Source organism: Poecilia reticulata, linkage group LG12, assembly GCF_000633615.1.
Source record: "Poecilia reticulata strain Guanapo linkage group LG12, Guppy_female_1.0+MT, whole genome shotgun sequence".
NCBI classification, from domain to species: domain Eukaryota; kingdom Metazoa; phylum Chordata; class Actinopteri; order Cyprinodontiformes; family Poeciliidae; genus Poecilia; species Poecilia reticulata.
The window spans coordinates 20,908,604-20,926,794 of record NC_024342.1 but is presented as its reverse complement, the minus strand read 5'-3'; the positions used below and the strand labels follow the sequence as shown (position 1 = coordinate 20,926,794).

The 18,191-nt window shown below is 39.8% G+C and overlaps 1 protein-coding gene and 1 long non-coding RNA gene across 2 annotated transcripts in view; both read right to left on the bottom strand.

Annotated features, from left to right (window-relative positions):
* LOC103473930 (potassium voltage-gated channel subfamily V member 2-like) overlaps positions 1-4,433 on the bottom strand; it is an 8,474-nt gene extending 4,041 nt beyond the window's left edge. The window contains exons 1-4 of the mRNA XM_008424587.2: positions 3,835-4,433; positions 2,782-2,919; positions 1,931-2,109; positions 1,135-1,392 (exon numbers count right to left, since the gene is read on the bottom strand). Of these exons, the coding sequence (XP_008422809.1) occupies positions 1,135-1,392; positions 1,931-2,109; positions 2,782-2,919; positions 3,835-3,978 (719 nt within the window). The 5' untranslated portion in view covers positions 3,979-4,433. The remainder of the gene's footprint in view (positions 1-1,134; positions 1,393-1,930; positions 2,110-2,781; positions 2,920-3,834) is intronic.
* A 3,006-nt stretch (positions 4,434-7,439) lies between these two features.
* On the bottom strand, positions 7,440-8,893 carry LOC103473929 (uncharacterized). The gene is made up of 2 exons (XR_001777135.1): positions 8,723-8,893; positions 7,440-8,616 (listed from the first exon to the last, which is right to left on the bottom strand). It is a non-coding gene; the product is annotated as an uncharacterized LOC103473929 (long non-coding RNA).
* Positions 8,894-18,191: the final 9,298 nt, after the last annotated feature.

Genomic DNA, 18,191 nt, shown 5'->3' with positions numbered 1-18,191 from the left:
TGTGCTTTAACAAAGCGACGGCGTCAGTGAGGGAAACATCTGCCTGAATCTGGGCCAAGAAGCAGATTACTCTGCTGCCCATCTGTCAAGACGACGGCATCATGTGGGTCAGATAGACTCGGGGTCAGGCAGCAGATTACTGACTTAAAACCTCAGGTGRAAAATAAATCACCAGCAAAAATAAAGATGAATAACTGGAACATTATTCTATTCATACTCTGGTTTTACTGCTCTTTAAGGTTTCCTGCTGTTAATGATGATGGCAAAGTGACGCTTCCTCTCTTAATTCAAGTGTTTTACACGTTAAACATCCCCAAATCCTACAAATATTTAAATCTTRCCTAAAGCAAACAAACTCCAACGTTATTGTTTGCTAAAATCCAATCTTTTTTGCCTSGTTGTTTATGCTAATAACTAAACAACCACAATTAGACTTCTATGTGAACAGAGGAAARTAGAGTAATAATGGTCGCCACCGTCTAWGRATGGATTTKAAAGTTATTGTGAATCRGCTAATGCTAACGTCAGCTAGCTTTAGCCATGGTTTATGTCTGAATTTACYGCGTCTGGCTTCTTCTGCAGAACTATGACGCATGTTTCACATCACTGAAGTAAAAGTTGGATAAAATGCGACATGGCCGTTCAGTTATCTGCTAACTAAATTTAGCAGGTGTAATTTTGTTTCACAGAAGGAAATGGCACAAAGGTGGAAAAATCAGAACGATCGATAACGATATGTTTACATCTGTCTGCTGTGTGAACTACAACTTTTTCATCAAATTTAGGGAATTATTGACTTTAAAAAGCAAATTTTTCTTGCCAATGTACAAAGCATACAAAGTTAAAGCTGGCTGAGGTTGCTAGGTAACATGCTGAACTTAGTTGGGGTTGCTAGGTAACATGCTAAGCTTAGTTGGGGTTGCTAGGTAACATGCTAAGCTTAGTTGGGGTTGCTAGGTAACAGAGCGGTGCCTTCTGATTTGTGACATTACATTTGAAGGGTTTTTGAAACGGCTCATTTGAACTAGTAATTTTTCATTAATGTTAAGGAATCATTGGCTCAAATCAAGATCCTATTTCGTGCTTAAAAGTTTTGTCTTATTTCAGGTGAACTAAGAYATTTGGATTCGAAACTAGACCAAAAACTGTTGGTAGCTTTGTGTTTTYGCAGTGCAGCTGCTGCCAGCTGTTGCAGTTCGAGGAGGTTCTGTTGGACCCACCTCGGCCAGCAGCTCCTTCTGGACCTTCAGCTGCTCGTTCAGCTCGTCTTGCCGCTCCTCAAACGAGATGCGGCAGCAGCGATGCGTGTATTTGATCCTCACGCCCCAGTAGTGGATCTCCTCCAGGAAGTGATGCGGACACAACTCCTCCTTAATGCACAGCACTCCGGTTCTGTTGGACCGGTGAGAACCGGCTGTCAGGGCTGTGTAGTAACTAGYTACATTTACTCAATTATGTTTGCATGTGTAACTTTTGAAAAAATGTACATTAGGAGTATTTTTACTGTGCTGTACTTTGAGTATTATGAAGTATCTCTGCTCTTACTGGAGTAAAATTTCTGGATTTTTTACCCACTGAATGAAAAACAAACATGTTTTAACCAAAAAATCACCAGAAAGTTTTATTAAGATTTAAGAAACTGATTTGGAAAAAAAATATTTTGCCTAATTTAGTTTTTTTTTAAAAATTATATAAATTATTGCAATTTTGATCCTTAAAATACCTACATTTTCAATAAACTTTATAATTTGGTCCATCTGATGAAGTTTTAAATACTGAAAGAATGATAATTTGACTTTTTACCAAATACATTTTTACTCTTACTAAAGTAATAACATGTTGAAGTAGTGCTAATCTTACTTGAGTACAATTTTTGGCTCCATTTCTGTTAAGCGTAGATCTATAACAAGCACTTTGTCTTTCATCTGACCTGTAGAAGTTGAAGATGTTGTGGAAAACTTTTGGGTCTCGATCAAAGAAGAACTCGTTGCTCTGGACGATGTAATCGTCACAGAGGTCCAGCTTCTTGCTGTGGTCCGTGTACGTGGCCAGACGGCCGATCCGGGTCTTTGGGTAGCGAGCGGCTAATCTGTACGGCAGGAGGTAAATCTGGGAGAAGAAGATTAAAAARTTCATGAAAATGTTGGAACAACTGAGCTTCTCTGAGTCACAATTACTAAATYAAAGTATTTTGAACCATACAACTGCAATTTCCACTGGTAGAAATCTGTAATTCAATTGGCAAGTACGGGATAACAAAAGTGCAAAAAATAAAGTATTTATTATGCAAAAAATTTAGAAAATAGAAGTTATACATTAACATTAAAAGTGAAAGTACATTTAAAAGATTTAAAGAAGATTTCAAAAGAAAAATCAAAGAAAAAAAAATCTAGTCAGAATATAATTTTATCAGTTACCATATAAATAGAATGAATGTAACAATAATAAAAAGTGATGTAATACAATATTTTATCACTTTGATTTTACATATGTTAATCTTTTAATCTACTTTGCGATAATGTTTTATTTATTACTTTATCTTTCTTATTCAATTTTTATCTTACTTTGACTTTTTTTTGCTTTTTTGTATTATTTTTACAATAACTATATTAAAAAAGTTATTACAATTAATATATCAATAATTATAGTAGTAAGCCTKGACATAAAAGTAACACTTGTTACTATTATTGTTATTCCAATAACTTTTATATCATTAATAGTTTGTTCTGTTTTTTTAAGTAGAAACCAGTTGAGCAGTGTTCCTGCAGGATTTTCTAGTACCGTTCCTCCAACGTTGATGTTGAGGGTCAGGTGTTTGGTTGGAGACATCAGGACGCGAGACGGCGACACCGGCAGCCGGTCCTCCACCTCTTCGCGCTCGTACTCGGCATAAAGGTCGTAGATGTCTCTGCTCAGGTCCTGCATAAGAGGAAATATTCGACAAGAACGAAACAAAAGTGCAGTGAAACGTTAATCCTTACAGAATCATGAATTAACCCAATGAACTGGAGGAAACAACATAGGTTAGACAAACATTTAAATACCTGCAAGTAAAAGACTGAAGGGTATCAGATTATTCTGTKGATTAATTGATTTGTCTGGTGATTAATCAATTAGTCTGACGATTAATCGTTTAGGGGTTAATTGGATAAAAATCGGCACATTCTCTGTAGAAAGGATGCATCTGTAGCTAATAAATCCTCCTAACATCAACATGAAAATTCAGCACTTTCAGACATGTAAGGCTGATCTGGTGACACATTTTCCCATTTATTAATTAATAATTGGTTGTTCAATTCATCAACATGGTGGTGGCAGTGTCATACTGAGGAAGGAAGAGAAACCCCACCACAAATAAAACAGCTGCATGTGCTAAACAGGTCGATCTTTATCTTGTTTGACAATAAAATATCTGTCAGGAACGTCAATGTTATGAGTTCCCCAAAACATGAGAAAAAAGAAAAACAAGAAACGTTTAAATAAATCAATAAATTTGGGAGAGAATCAGGAAAACTGAAGAAAAAAAAAKCAGACTTTTTAAACTAAGAAATTCTGAGCAAAGAGTTAACATTTTGAGACCCTAATGCTTTTCTGCAATTAAAAGCTTAAAATTGATAAAGAATTTTAAAGAACAAAACTAATCACCACAACAGTAAATCTAACCAAAAAAAACCAGCAAAATTATTTGTTTTCAGTCAAATTGAGAAACAAAAACCTAAATATTTAACAGACTTTTGAAGAATTTTGACATCCAATGTAAGGTTTTGATTTTCCTGCTTTAGAAAAGAGAAAAACCAAAAAMTAAATCAGCAGTTAAATCCTAAATGATCCGACCTGCATGGAGTTCCATGGCTTGATGAAGGAGCTGATCAGGTCCAGGTGATCGATCGGTTCCTGGACCTGGTGGATCTGTCCGCCGGGCTTGTAGCTGCAGAACAGACTCCTGCTCCGAGCCCTGAGGTGGTTCAACATGCTCATCGCTCAGAGCGGATGCATTCCTACAAACATCCAGTAAACCAGACCAACAGAAACCTTAAAACATCCCGTCTGAAATCATTTCCTCTGCTTTCAAATCAGACGCGACACTAAGAGAGAAGAGGTCGATTGAGATGATCTGGGTGCTTAAAGTTTTAAATACTGACATCATCTTCCGTCTGTCTCTCTCTCTCTCTCTTTCTCTCTCTCTCTCTCTCTCTCTCATCCCACCATGTCATCACAAATCTGCTGGATTTACAGAGATCATGAGCTAAACACTTAAATCTTTAAACACTTTATAGGCGTCATTATGCACGAGTGGAGAAAATGTGCTGGTACGAGTTGAAGGTTCAAATTTGAGTTTTTTGTAGCTTCTATGGAGCTACAAAAGTGTCTTAAAAATACAGAATATAATACAAAAAAAAACGTACATAGTTATTTAAATGTTTCCGATTGCAGAGTATAAGAAAATAAAAATAAAATGAAGTCAAAATTATGAGAATAGAATCTTAGCATAATGAAAACTCAAAAAAAGTTCAAATAATACAAGAATAAAGTCGTATGACTTTTGTCTTATTATTCTTATATCATTTTCAAAATGGTACAACTCTTATCATTATGACTATTTTCATATCACTTTATTTTCACGACTATTCTCATATTATTTTAAATTATTATGATAGTTTTATTACTTTATTTTCATTTTATTCTTGTAATATTGACTATATTCTCTTACATCTTTATTTTTTTATCTTTTTATTTTTGTACACCATCATAGCAGATAAAACTGGACAAAAATATGTTCTATGTGTCACATCCACAGAGTTTGGTGTTGGTTGGATGGCTGCTCTCTCCTCTTCCTCCTAGAAAGCAAACCGGTCACTATTGATTGAGTCCAGCAGCAGGCAGCCAACCACCGRACCTGTGGATGCTCTGCACTACACCCTGATCGCCTCCTCTGCTTCATAAAGTACAATCCAGACTCTTTCCTACACAGTTATCTGATCACACCCATTAATCATCTCTCTGTCTTCCAGTGAAGATCCGCTGCCGATTTGGTGTTCACCCTTGTGCAGAAAATATAAGTGAAAACTTTTTTTTCTGCTCAATAAAACATTTAACCGTGCTGTCCCTGTTGTCCGTCATTTTTCCTTGCACTAGAGTCATCCAGGACCAGGACACTGTGTGTTTTTAAGCAAAAGATTAGTTTTCATATGTGGAAAACAAGATGTTAGCTTTGTAAGGTAATCTAGTTATGATTTGATCTTATTATGATGTGAATGGTGATTATCCATATCTTGATAAAGGCATGTTTAGCCCTCCTTACAACAGTTTTCCTCTTTATCTAAAAGTTTTTTAGACAATATGTATTTGGCAAAGTTATAAATTAGAGATTGCTTCAAAATAATATTTCTATTCTTTTTCTTTGTTATAAAGACCAGCAATTTATTTTTATTTTTATTAGAACTGCTCCGTTACATTTCATGTTTAGAGTTTTTAATCTTTCTTAAAGGATTGTTTTTGCTACACAGTGAGTAATTGCCATAATGTTGAGCAGATTTGTAGAATTAATCCCTCTATTTTTCTCGAATTAAAGTGTGCTCATAATCCGATTTAATTTTCAGATCTACTTTCTTTCCTTTCAATAAAGTAGGAAAATATGATTTGCATATGGATGTACATGATATAACAAGATAAACATCCCAAAATCAATTCAATTAACTGATGTAAAAATCACTTTAACCAAAATAAATGAGATAAAAAATTTTTTCAGATGAACAAATCAGAGCATCATGAAGCTTCTTTTCTAAATGTGACAGATTTCAACATCTCAACTCTATTAATCCAGTTTGTGACATTTTGGTCTCCAAGCATCAGATAAGTGGAGATTAATCTGCATGGCAGGAAAACTGGGATGATGAATGGATGAATGCATGAAAACAACTCTCATCCAGTCTCAACCCACTGTCCTAATGTTCGGAAGGCGTTGCCATGGCGACTCCAGTCGAGACGTGGAGGTTTGGTTTCCTGCAGGAGATTAAAGCCGAACACAGACTGGAGGAAACACTCACAGTTCTTAGTGGAAACAGACTTTACTCAACTAACAGCAGAAGGGTTTGATTTTATTATTAACACTTTAATGGACCAAATTCCTGATGATTTTGGACCAAATTTGAAAGTTTAAATATACGTAATCAGCCATACCATCATTGTGTTGGGGCAAATTTTTATATCACTTTATATGGTATTTAGACTAGATTGTTTCAAGTGGGGGCTGCACAGTGGCGCAGTTGGTAGAGCTGTTGCCTTGCAGCAAGAAGGTTCTGGGTTCAATTCCTGGCCCCGGTCTGTCTGCATGGAGTTTGCATGTTCTCCCTGTGCATGCGTGGGTTCTCTCCGGGTTTTCCGGTTTCCTCCCACAGTCCAAAAACATGACTGTCAGATTCATTGGCCTCTCCAAATTGTCCCTACTTGTGAGTGTGTGTGTGTGTGTGTGTGTGTGTGTGTGCGTGGTTGTTTGTCCTGTGTGTCTCTGTGTTGCCCTGCGACAGACTGGCGACCTGTCCTGGGTGACCCCGCCTCTCGCCCGGAACGTTAGCTGGTGAGGCACTAGCAACCCTCCCGACCCCACTGAGGGACCAGGATGCAAAGAAAATGGATGGATGTTTCTAGTGGGGAAAGTATTAAAACTGCACTGCTGCAACATTTTATAAATGTTGATGTTGAGGGTGGAGTGTTTGGTCAGAGACATCAGAAGGTGAGACGGAGACACCAGCAGCAGGTCCTCCACCTCTTGACTCTCGGTATAAAGGTCATAAATGTCTCAGCTCAGGTTCTGCATGATGGGAAACATTCATGGGGATCAACATTCAGTTGGAGGAACAGGAACAAAACAAAGCTGCAGTGAAACATTCAAGCTGGCAGAATAACGAGTAAACCCCAATTAACTGGTGGAAACTAATTTGCTCAAACTGCAACTGAAGGAGTACTGGGTAGAACAGATTTACAGACAAATGTTTTTTTTTCATCTTCTAAACAAAATGTTTACATTTTTAAACTTTTTTAACTTGTTTCCTGCAGTTTCAGGGTGAGTCTTTCTCATGACACTTTAAGGAACAAGAAGCTCAATGTTTTTATCCAACCTTGTTATTAATCAGTGAAATAAGTTGGAGGAGAGACRTTTGGTTCCTGCTGCAGCTCAGTGTTAATCTGGTTAATCTGAGAGATGAGCTCCAGTCTAACMCTGCAGTGAGGATTAAAAGCGGCCAGACAAGGTGAGGGACGGAGGAGAGGTCACCATCAGGAAGTTTGATCCTCTGCAGCAAACTGCATCTATCTGGAATTTTTTCTGCACAGTGAAAAATGTTCTGCAGGTTCTGAGTTTCAGGTAAAAGTTCTGAATGAAACAGAAAATATTTAGATTTTATCACTTTATGCTTCAAAGGATTGACCTCTGACCTTCATTGAATGGGAATCTTTTAATTTAGATTTCTGGAAGGCAGAATTTACAAATGAAAAAGTTTCTTTACAGCAATATCTAAACTTGAACAGAAACTAAAACACAAAGAATTATGGCAGAAAATATACAAGGGGAAGATTTGACATTCAAATCTGACATGTTTAACAGACAGAAACAGTGATTTAGAAAAACTGTCCAACATTTCGATGAAATCTGACTGTTAAATGAAACAGAAAAAAGAAGAGAAACATCTTGATATTCACTATGAATCTTTGACTGGAAACAAACAGAAAAACATGAGGATCCTGGAATAATCCCAGCTTCCATCTTTAAATGACTGGAAGAAGAAAAGGTTTCTAAGGACTCAATCAGAAAAGTTTAACCAAGAAATAGATTGTAGAGATGAACTATCTGTTCAACAGAGAGAGTTTCTCTGACAGGAGGAAAAACTTTAGACTCAACTCATAACAGAAACACTGAGGAACCAGAACCGGTCGACCAAACACGAAATCCAGGAATCAGAGGTTCAGTGAATGTGGTGTTGAAGGTGTGGAGGTGGATCAGTGAGTCAGATGAGACTCTGCAGAAGGACAGAATGCCAGCAGGACAGTCCACATACACTGATACTCTGTTAGAGACAGAGGAGGAGGAGAGACAAGTTTCTATGTTATTGTGCCAGACAGAGTAACCATAAAGATCAGAGCATCTCAGACTCCAGGAATAATCATTATATCCAAACCAGCAATTTCTCCAGTCTCCTCTCCTCTCAATTCTTCTGTAAGTCACTGATATATGAACTTCTCCTCTCCATTTGACCTCCCAGTAACAGCGACCAGTCAGACCAGTTCTACACAGCAGCTGAGGAACATCAAATCTGTCTGGATGATCAGGATATGACTGAAGCTTCTCCACATGTGTCACCTTCCTGTTGTCTTCAGACAGTTTGAGTTTTCTGCTCACTGTGTTTGTGTCGAAGGTGAGTTGACAGGAATCTGATGGAGAGAACAAACACAATCCAGCTGCAGTTATTGATCATTTATTGACACTTTGATGGCGACTCCTGAATGTGACAGTTTGAAGATGGTTGAATGTGAGTTACTTTGTTGTCATGAATCAAATGAAAAAGAAACTTACACCTCCATGGACCTGGTGTCAAAAATCGGACTCCGGCAGGCTCCACCCTGAAAGGAGGAGGGGGGTCAGACCATCAGTCAGAATAACTAAAGACGTTTCTCCTCTTCCTCTTCTATCAGACCTTCTCTGCTCCTGCAGCAGGTTCCTCCATACCTGAGAGTCTTCAGCCTCCAGTGTGGATTCTTCAGTCCAGCCAACAGCAGCTTCACTCCTGAGTCTCCTGGATGATTGTAGCTCAGGTCCAACTCTTTCAGATGRGAGGGGTTAAAGGTCAGAGCTGAGGCCAGAGAAGCACAGCCTTCCTCTGAGACCAAACAGCCTGATAAGCTGCAGATACACAATTCATCACATGATGAGAAGATGAGAACATTGAGGTAGAGCCAAAGATCTGAACTGGTCATTTTCAAGAAACTAGTTGTTAATGTATTTATATTCTCACTATATCGCCATTCCTCAATCTGCAGGACATGGTGCGGATTAATTATTCAAAAATTGAGCCTATGCACATCATACATGTACAAAGAAAGTAATTTGTGGCTGGATTGCATATCATAGATGGTTCATGAATAATAAGTAGGTGACTTTGTGGCCTGCACAGCAGCCAGATTCCATTTGTACTCCAAACCTGCCTTCACATGAGGGTTCCACATAAAGCAGTTGGTGTGTGTGCTATGACTCAATTAGCAGCTCCTCTGATAATAATACAAGACAATATAGCTCCAGGAAAGACCTCTTATTCTCTCTCCAGCACCTTAATGACTCAAAGACGCAGACATGTGCTGGCCAGACACTCTGTACTTATGTTTTTACTGCTAATTCACCCACTTTTATAGATGTGATTGGCATTGTCTGTGGAGTCCCAAACAAATATAAATTAGCTGATCAAGTAGCAGCTGGGTTTGAAAATATACATATTCTGTCTGCTTTCTTCCCAATCACTTAAAGTGATAGAATAATGTGGATAGAATAATGTACATTGGAACTTTCTGAGATTGGCTAATCTCACTTGTAATGTGGTAGAATGTCTGAGTGACCAGCTAGCTCCCACATTCTCAATGGCACTGCAGAACCGACTGGCATCATATATGTTGTCAGGCAAAAAAGGAGGCATTTATGCCATTTTGGGCTGAATTTGAAAAATCCTGGGGGCCCATCCAGGGGTCACAGGGTAATGAGATCAGGGTACCCCGAAAGAGCTAGATCTCGTTACCCATATGCCCTGGATACAGAATTTGTGACACCCACTGGGACACCGTGACGGCCCCCCAAAAACAGCAAAGTTCACCAAAAACAGTGGACGTTTTTTAAATGCACCAGGAAGTCAATTAGTTAGGGAGAGTCCTATTGACAAACACCAGGTGGCATTCTGACTTAAGGCAGGATTTTTAATGACATCCAGGAGCATTCCCATATTGACTTGCGGGTGCATGGAGGAGTTCTCCCTCATGTCACCGCCCATTTACACTGCGCCCTGCGGGTGGATTTTACATGTGACATGCAGCAGCATTCCCATTTTGACTTGCAGGTGCATCCAGGAATCCTCTTTTGTGTAAGTCCCTCTTGGTATCAAGTTATAAGCATTATGAACCCTGTTAATTTGCATCTCCATTGGCAGAGTGGTTCAAGAGCCAGCCTCCCATCTGGGAGAGCCTGGTTAAAATCTAGTCTGGGACAACATCTTTTTGGCAGGAATTAGGTGTCTGCAATAAATCAGCAATTCTTAATGATCCAATATGGTAGGAACTCAGGTATGGTGGTCTTACACTATAAGACCTCTAGAACCACTGACCGAACCATTGCTATAATTGAGGAGAGAGATTGCTGAAAGATGAATTTAATGAACATTTATTTGAACATTATAGAAATTTGGGAAAGTCTGAAACATTATTGTAAATAAAAAAAATAATTCTCTACTACTAATAAAGCGAACAAAATTTTACATTGTTAAACTCACCAGATAAAATAAGACTTAAAATTATGATTATTATGACTCTTTTGGAAGCACAGATGCAAGTAGAAATGTTATACTCGCTCTGGAGAGCCAGGGGCAGACTGTGGACCTACTTTACCCGGGGATGGGTGCTTGACAGCCTGCAGGACTTTGTAAAAAAATAAAAACCCTCCCCAGTTCTCCACAAGTAGGTAGATGGCTCCCATGGCATAGTGGTTAAGGCTTCTGACTACAGTGAAACAGCGGTTTAGTTCAAATCCCAGCTGGGGGAGAACATTGACATGACCCCAAGACCAGTAGAACCAAGAGGTTGTGATCTGGGAATGAAATTCATTATCAGAGCAGCTATTAAACTATAAGACCACTAGAACCACTGATGGTACCACTTTTTACATTTTTCATATAAGTGCTAACACTAACAGCACTTGGTAAAATACAAAATCCACCCATATGTCAGTAATCCACCTTTGTGATAGGCTAATGTAGATTTGACTTCCCAGTATCATTTTAAAATGGGATTTTTACCATACGGGTAACAACATTTACAGGAGGTTAAAGGGGGGTTTCCATGCATTGATTGAAACACTAGTGGGAAGGGCCATCCCATAAACTAGGAATGAGTAACAGAACGAGGCAGAACCTTCTCCAAAACTCACCTAGCTCTGGAGGGACCAGGGCTTTTTACCCAGGAATGAAGCACCAAAAACTCGTGTTAAGTTGTCAAAATCCCCCTGACTGACTTGGTCCATAGCTCCACCAGGTTCTCCAGAACCGGGGGCTCTCATGGAGCTTCTCCACCCAGGAATGAAGCACCGAAACCCCGCAAGATGTCAAAATTCTCTTTGCCTGGTTCTGGAGAACCAGGGCTGAACTTTGGTCCATAGGTCCACCAGGTCTTCTTGAACCATTGGCACTCACGGAGCTCCTTTACCCTGGATTGAAGTACCAAAACCCTGCAAGATGTTGTCAAAATTCCCCTTGCCTGGTTCTTCCTTACCAGGCCTGGAATTTGAATCATGGCTCCACCAGGTTCTCCAGAACCAGGGGTACTCACGGAGCTTCTCTACCCAAGATTGAAGCACTGAAACCCCGCAAGATGTCAAAATTCCCTTTGCCTTGTTTTCCAGGACCAGGCCTGGACTTTGGTCCATAGCTCTACCAGGTCCTCCAGAACCAGTGGGAGTCACACTCTACCCGGGATTGAAGAAACGAAACAACACATGATGTCAAAACTTCCCCTTCCTGGTTCTCCAGGAACATGGCTGGATCTTGGACCAGCACTGGTTCTCCAGAACCCACGGAGCACCCAAACATTCCATGGACCTCCAGGGGACCATACTTGGTCCTCCAGAACCAACATCCCCACCACTGGTTCCATGAAACCCCAACACACACTCACAGTCAACCACAATACTCAAGCACTTGTTAAAATACATAATCCACCCATATGTCAAACATCCACCCTCATGGCAGGCCAGCCCACACACCACACACACCTACAGTCGACCCCAGTACTCAAACACTTTGAAAAACACATAATATACCCATATGCCAAATATTCAGCCTTACGTCAGACTCTCTGATCTCAATATACTGGTTTCCATCATTTCATTTGCAATACAAGAGATCCATCCAGTGAAGAATGCATAACACTTCAATGCTGCGAAATGTAACAAAAATAACCACAAATGGCCATTCATGTAATACCGACATGGCAAAATTCATTTTCCCAGACCATAAAGAGCAATGCCTGGCATGCCGGTGGATTTTACATGGGATTCTCTTGCCATAAAAGAAGGGTGCCCTAACCTCAATAATTAAAATTGCTAGAGTAAAATTTATCTGCTTCAAAGGCTAGGGTACAACCATCATGCATGTGGTAGCAGGTCACTTTTCAATTGTTTTTGAAATTTTATAGCTATCAACTACAATTGAGATAACATTTACATCATCTCTGATAGGTAATGGGAAGAAATCTGGTTTCACCAGGATGAGAACATTTACCTGAGAGTTCCCAGGTTGCAGTTTGGACTCTTCAGTCCAGCAGAGAGAAGCTTCACTCCTGAATCCTGCAGGTTGTTGTTACTCAGGTCCAGTTCTCTGAGACTGGAGGACTGGGAGCTGAGAACTGAGGACAGAGCTTCACAGCTTCTCTCTGAAAGGTTACAGCCACTAAGTCTGAGGAGACAAGGAGAAAAAATCTAATCTGTTATTAAACAATTCATCAATATGTATGTTTTTGTTACCAGTCAACAATGTTCTTCTTGGACAGATTGAAGGAACTGTCTTATTTGACATATATATTCATACAAACTATTTCAATTTGTTGTGAATTGATTTAGTCTACATCTGGGCCGCCAAACTTGACAGTCTCAAGTACAGGTAAGGAGTCTTGCAATAATTCACAAATACGCTTAAAAAACTTTTGTATCAAAATCTCTTACTACAAAAGAAACAGATACATCCTATCAAAACAACTTAATCTTCCTATATTGTCCTGTGTACATGTGATTTTCAGATTTACATATTTTCCATTTCCAACCTCTTGGTTGAACATGGAGCTATATTTGATCACCTGCTGCTCTGACTACCATGTCGTTGTGGTTCCAGGTTCATTCAGCACAATTTGGAAAAATTCTTACAGATTTTAATCAGCTGCTGTTTGCAAAGTTACACAATCAAAATTAACAGCAAAAATTCAAGTTATTTAACTGTCATAAGAAATAAAAAATGGTTCAGAATTTCATGTTATATTTTTGTCATGTTATTTATTAATTATACATCCCATGGTTTGAAACTAAATATTTAATTAGCAAACTAAAGTTTTAGTTTCAATCACAGTCCAAAAGCATGACTGTCAGGTTAATTGGCCTCTCCAAATTGCCCCTAGGTGTGAGTGTTTGTGTGCATGGTTGTGTGTCCTGTGTGTCTCTGTGTTGCCCTGCGACAGACTGGCGACCTGTCCAGGGTGTACCCCGCCTCTCGCCCGAAACGTTGGCTGGAGATGGGCACCAGCACCCCTCCCGACCCCACTGAGGGAAAAAGGGTGCAAGAAAATGGATGGATGGATATTAAATTTGTATTTCATTGATAATCAAAGCTGTTTGTCATTAAGCAAGCACTAAAGCTTGCTTAATAAAGATGCATTAAAAATTCTATTAAGATTTGTGGACATTCAAATTAATCAAGTCATTTTTATGAGTATGGTTCTGATTAATGTAAAACCCATGAGCATGACTCTAGAAACATGGTGGTTTAAACGTTTCTTTGGCGTTTATAAAATAATGATCTTGGGGCTTATGTTGAGCCACTAAACTTAATCTAGCCTGTAAAAGTGCACGTTATTAATAGGGAGAGAGCTACCGTTAAGTGTGTTTTTTGGAACTATGCAGTTGTAGGACTACTCAACTGATTGTTTCAATAACTGAAAAGGGTCATAGCCCTTGGATCGAAGGTAGTTAGTGACTAGACGTGTCTTGATACTAGCTTGAATAGATTATCTCCCCTGAACCTGTCTCAGGCTAAGACTCTGAGGTTTAGAGATTTTCCGGACCCGCTAAACCAGCGGTTCTCAACGTGGGCAGTACCAGCCTCTGGGAGGTGTTCAGAAGATGGCACGGGGTGCTGGCGGAAATTTTAAAAAAGGGTTGGCAGTGAGATTCCTTTGGGGGGCGTTTGGTCAAAGGTAAACTTTATGCCTTAAATGCACAACAATACCAGTTTAGACTTTGAGCAACTTCCTAAAACTGTATTGTCTAACATTAAATTATGCCTGGCTGCAACTGCATTGAAGGTAGCTCTCCTTCTATTCAGTGTTTGTAGCTTCTTGGCACAGCTCCGTTCTGCTACTGGTAGCTTCACCACATCAGTTCAGCGTTACATCGGCTGATGACTTTGCTGTGATTCACTTTGTCTGGTATTTTTGTCCATATGTTTTGGCAGTTCTGTGATCATGTTAAGCAGCAACTTATATTAAAAGGTGTTTTATTTCCGTTTGAAAGCTGCACGCTTCCATGGAAGGACAACAGAAAATCACTCTTATAAACATGTAATTACTAAAATTACAATACCCTCACTTTGTATCCCTCTGAAAAATGGACCCATTTAAATAAAGAAATCCCTCCATGGGTGATACCACGATAGAGGACATTCATTTTATAATGTTAACACCGGTGCAGGCGGTGCTACAAGTGATCCGGTATAAAACGGGGGTGATAGAACAACCGTACTACCACAGCACTTTTAAATGTCAATAATCAGAATAACAAAAATGTTTCAGTTATTTCAAAAGGTTTATGTCAGTCCGCCTTTTCCCCATCGATACGTTTCCCGAATGCTGCGCACCATAGGGGGTTAAAAAAAACAATTAACGACGTGCACATTGCGCTAAGCTCTGAAACAGGAGAAGCGGGACATAAAATGAAGCGACCAGTTGTGAATTATGGCATAAAAACAGAGAATCCAACGCTGAATAGTGAAAAATCAACACATGATGTGAAACATATGACGATTAGGTGGCGCAGCAGGTGATGAGTGAAGATTACTGATGGTGAGCGTGCCATTTGGGTGAAGTTTTATGGATGATACTCTGATGTCCCATTCTCCTGAAGGCAGCACAGAGCTGCACCACTAGAAAGCGACAGAAACACTGAAGAGAAGAAGAGCTATGATTAATGTAGTTACAGTTCTATCCATGTCTTAATGTTGCAGAGCTCAGTCGTTTTGCAAATAGATTAAAGTTTAAACTGGCATTGTTGTACATCTTCTACCTGGTCATTTTGTGGAATATTTAACAACTGGAAAATGGCACAAAATAAGAATATTTTTTTCCAATCTGATTGGCTGCTGTTAGGCCTACAAATTTAAATTGAATGTTCATTGCATTTTTCGTAGACACCTGTGAAAATAAATTCTATTACCATGGCTTTTTTGTTCTCTGGGAAATTATTTTTGATAAAAAATACAGAAACAAGCATAAAAATCAAAATATCTACAATACTGATAGTAACTTTAATAATAAAATAATAGTCAGTGCAAAGTAGCCTACAAATTCTTTGGTGGGGGGCGGTGAGGGACCTGGATAAAGGCTAGGGGGGTGCTGGCCCAAAAAAGGTTGAGAAACACTGTGTTAGATGGAGACCTGGTCAGTAGTCAGTCCATGAGAATTATGAGGAAGTAGGTGTGGCTGACTATTGCGTAATAATACAACCCCTGGAAAAGCAGTTATTGTTCATGTACAGACCATAAATATGGAGTACAGCTGTGTTTGATGCTGCTGGGCAGACGGGCCACTGGGAACATCTGAGCTCTGCTGGTCCACTCTGTGGAGGAATCAGGAACAATCAGGAAGTCAGGAAGTGTCCATGAAGTGATGTCTGGATGTGAGAAGTGAACCAGATGATCCAAGAATCTGTAAAGATTTAATATTCCTGCTGATCCCACTAAGAACCAGCAGAACCTCTGATGGTCCACATCAGCTCAGCCTGGTTGAGTTCCAGCAGATCTCTCCAACCACATCATGAAGATTTCCTTCCTGCTGAACTGATCTCACAATGCACACAGGAACCAAGTTCTGATGGACCAGACTGGTTTACCAGGTATTTCCCAGTGGGTGGTGGAAATGTGTCCCACTGTTAGTCTGACATGGAGCAAGGAAGCAGCAGAACATCATCATCACCCAGGGATGAAGATATGAAGGTGTTTTTATTAGAACAGAGTAGCTGGTTTGTGTGGATAATGGTTCAAATCTCTGTAAAAATAACTGGGAACATCTGAGTGCTTACTGGTCAGTTTCACAGTTAGAGGCCTTGTGAAAGTAGTTGGCCCCCTTGAACTTTTCAACGTTTTGCCACTTTTCAGGCTTCAAACATAAAGATCTAAAATTTGTATTATTTTGTGAAGAATCAACAACAAATTGGACACAATTGTGAGATGAAACAACATTTTTTGGCTATTTTAAACATTTTCAACAAGTAAAAAACAGTACAGCAGTTAGATACATCTCACCTTTCTGATGATGGAGGTCCATGAGATTTAAGGTCAGTCAAGTGACCCATTAACTAGGGTGCACTTGACCAGATATAAACAGAACAGTTGAAGCAGTTAGAAACATCTCACCTCTCTGATGGTGGAGTTCCGAGAGGTTTAAAGTTAATGAGATCATCCTTTGACTTGTTGCTCTTAAAGGACACACAGCTGGGTTCTGGTTCTGATTTGAGTCTCCAATTGATCCTGTTTAAAAAAATGCTTGATAAAAACTTTGTGTGGGCTTATGCTTTAATTATGTTTTTATGTGACTGATTGTAAAATAAAGAGCTGTGAAACACAACCAAACCAGACAGATCTTCAACTTTATGTTCTAAATAATTCCCATCAGAACCAGTGCAATCCTCCAACATGGTCCTGATCATTGATCCTCCTGAATAACGTCCAGCTTTGTTTAAAGAACAGAAAGATCTGATTCTGAGACAAACAGTATCATTCCATAAATTATAGTTAAATCACCCTAGATAGGTCGCCAGTCTGTTGCAGGACAACACAGAGACAGACAGGACACAACCATGCACACACAACGTACACCTATTGACAATTTAAAGCAGTGGTCCCCATAGTTGGTCCTGGAGGCCCGGCATCCTGCATGTTTTAGTTCTCTCCCCGGTTTTATACACCTGCATTAACTGATGGCTCATTAGAAGGCCTAAGCGGAGCACTGACTTTCTGAGGAGGTTGTTACAACCAGAAGAAAGAGAACTAAAACATGCAGGATGCCGGCCCTCGAGGACCGACTTTGGACACCCCTGATTAAAAGAGACCAATTAACCTGACAGTCATGTTTTTGGACTGTGGGAGGAAGCTGGAGAACCTGGAGAGAACCCACCATGTACAGGGACAACATGCATACTCCATGCAGAAAGATCGTGTACTGGGAATCAAACCCAGGACCTTCTTGCTGCCACTGTGCAGCCTGTCAGTGAAACATCAGATTAGATTTTGATTTTGAGACTTCTGTTAACTAGCTGGATGTGGAGAAGTTTTGTTTAGAGACTGGGGATCTAGACTGGGGTCTCAAACTCCAGTCCTCTGCTGTCCTGCAGTTTTTAGATGTGCCACAGGTTCAAAACACTGGAATGAAATGGCTCAGTTACCTCCTCCTTGTGTAGATCAGTTCTCCAGAGCCTTGCTAATGACCTAATTATTCTATTCAGGTGCAGCAGAGGCACATCTAAAAGTTGCAGGACACGAGTCCTAAAGTACTGGAGTTTGAGACCCCTGTTACGGCCCTGGGCCTTAAGGGCTGGGCTGCAGGTGTTGCTTTTGTCTGTCCTTGTGCTCCTCCCCTTTACAGGTGCTGCTGATCAGGTTGATTGGGAGTGCAGAGTACTTAAACCTGGCTGTCTCCATCTGCTGGGTCACCTTCAGCGTCCACTCTGCCGCTTATAGTGTTCTGTTGCCAGGCCTCGGCTCCCCTCCTTTTTTGCACATTTGCGTTTGTCTTTGTTTTGGCACTTCAACACTTCCATATGCACTCATACAACACATCCAAGCATTTGCATCACACCATTTATACTGATATCCACAATCCATTGTTGTTTTTGTTAAATATTCATTTTTCTACACTTTAACCCCTGCATGGTCTCCCGTTTTTGTTATGACATTGAGCCAGTCGTAACA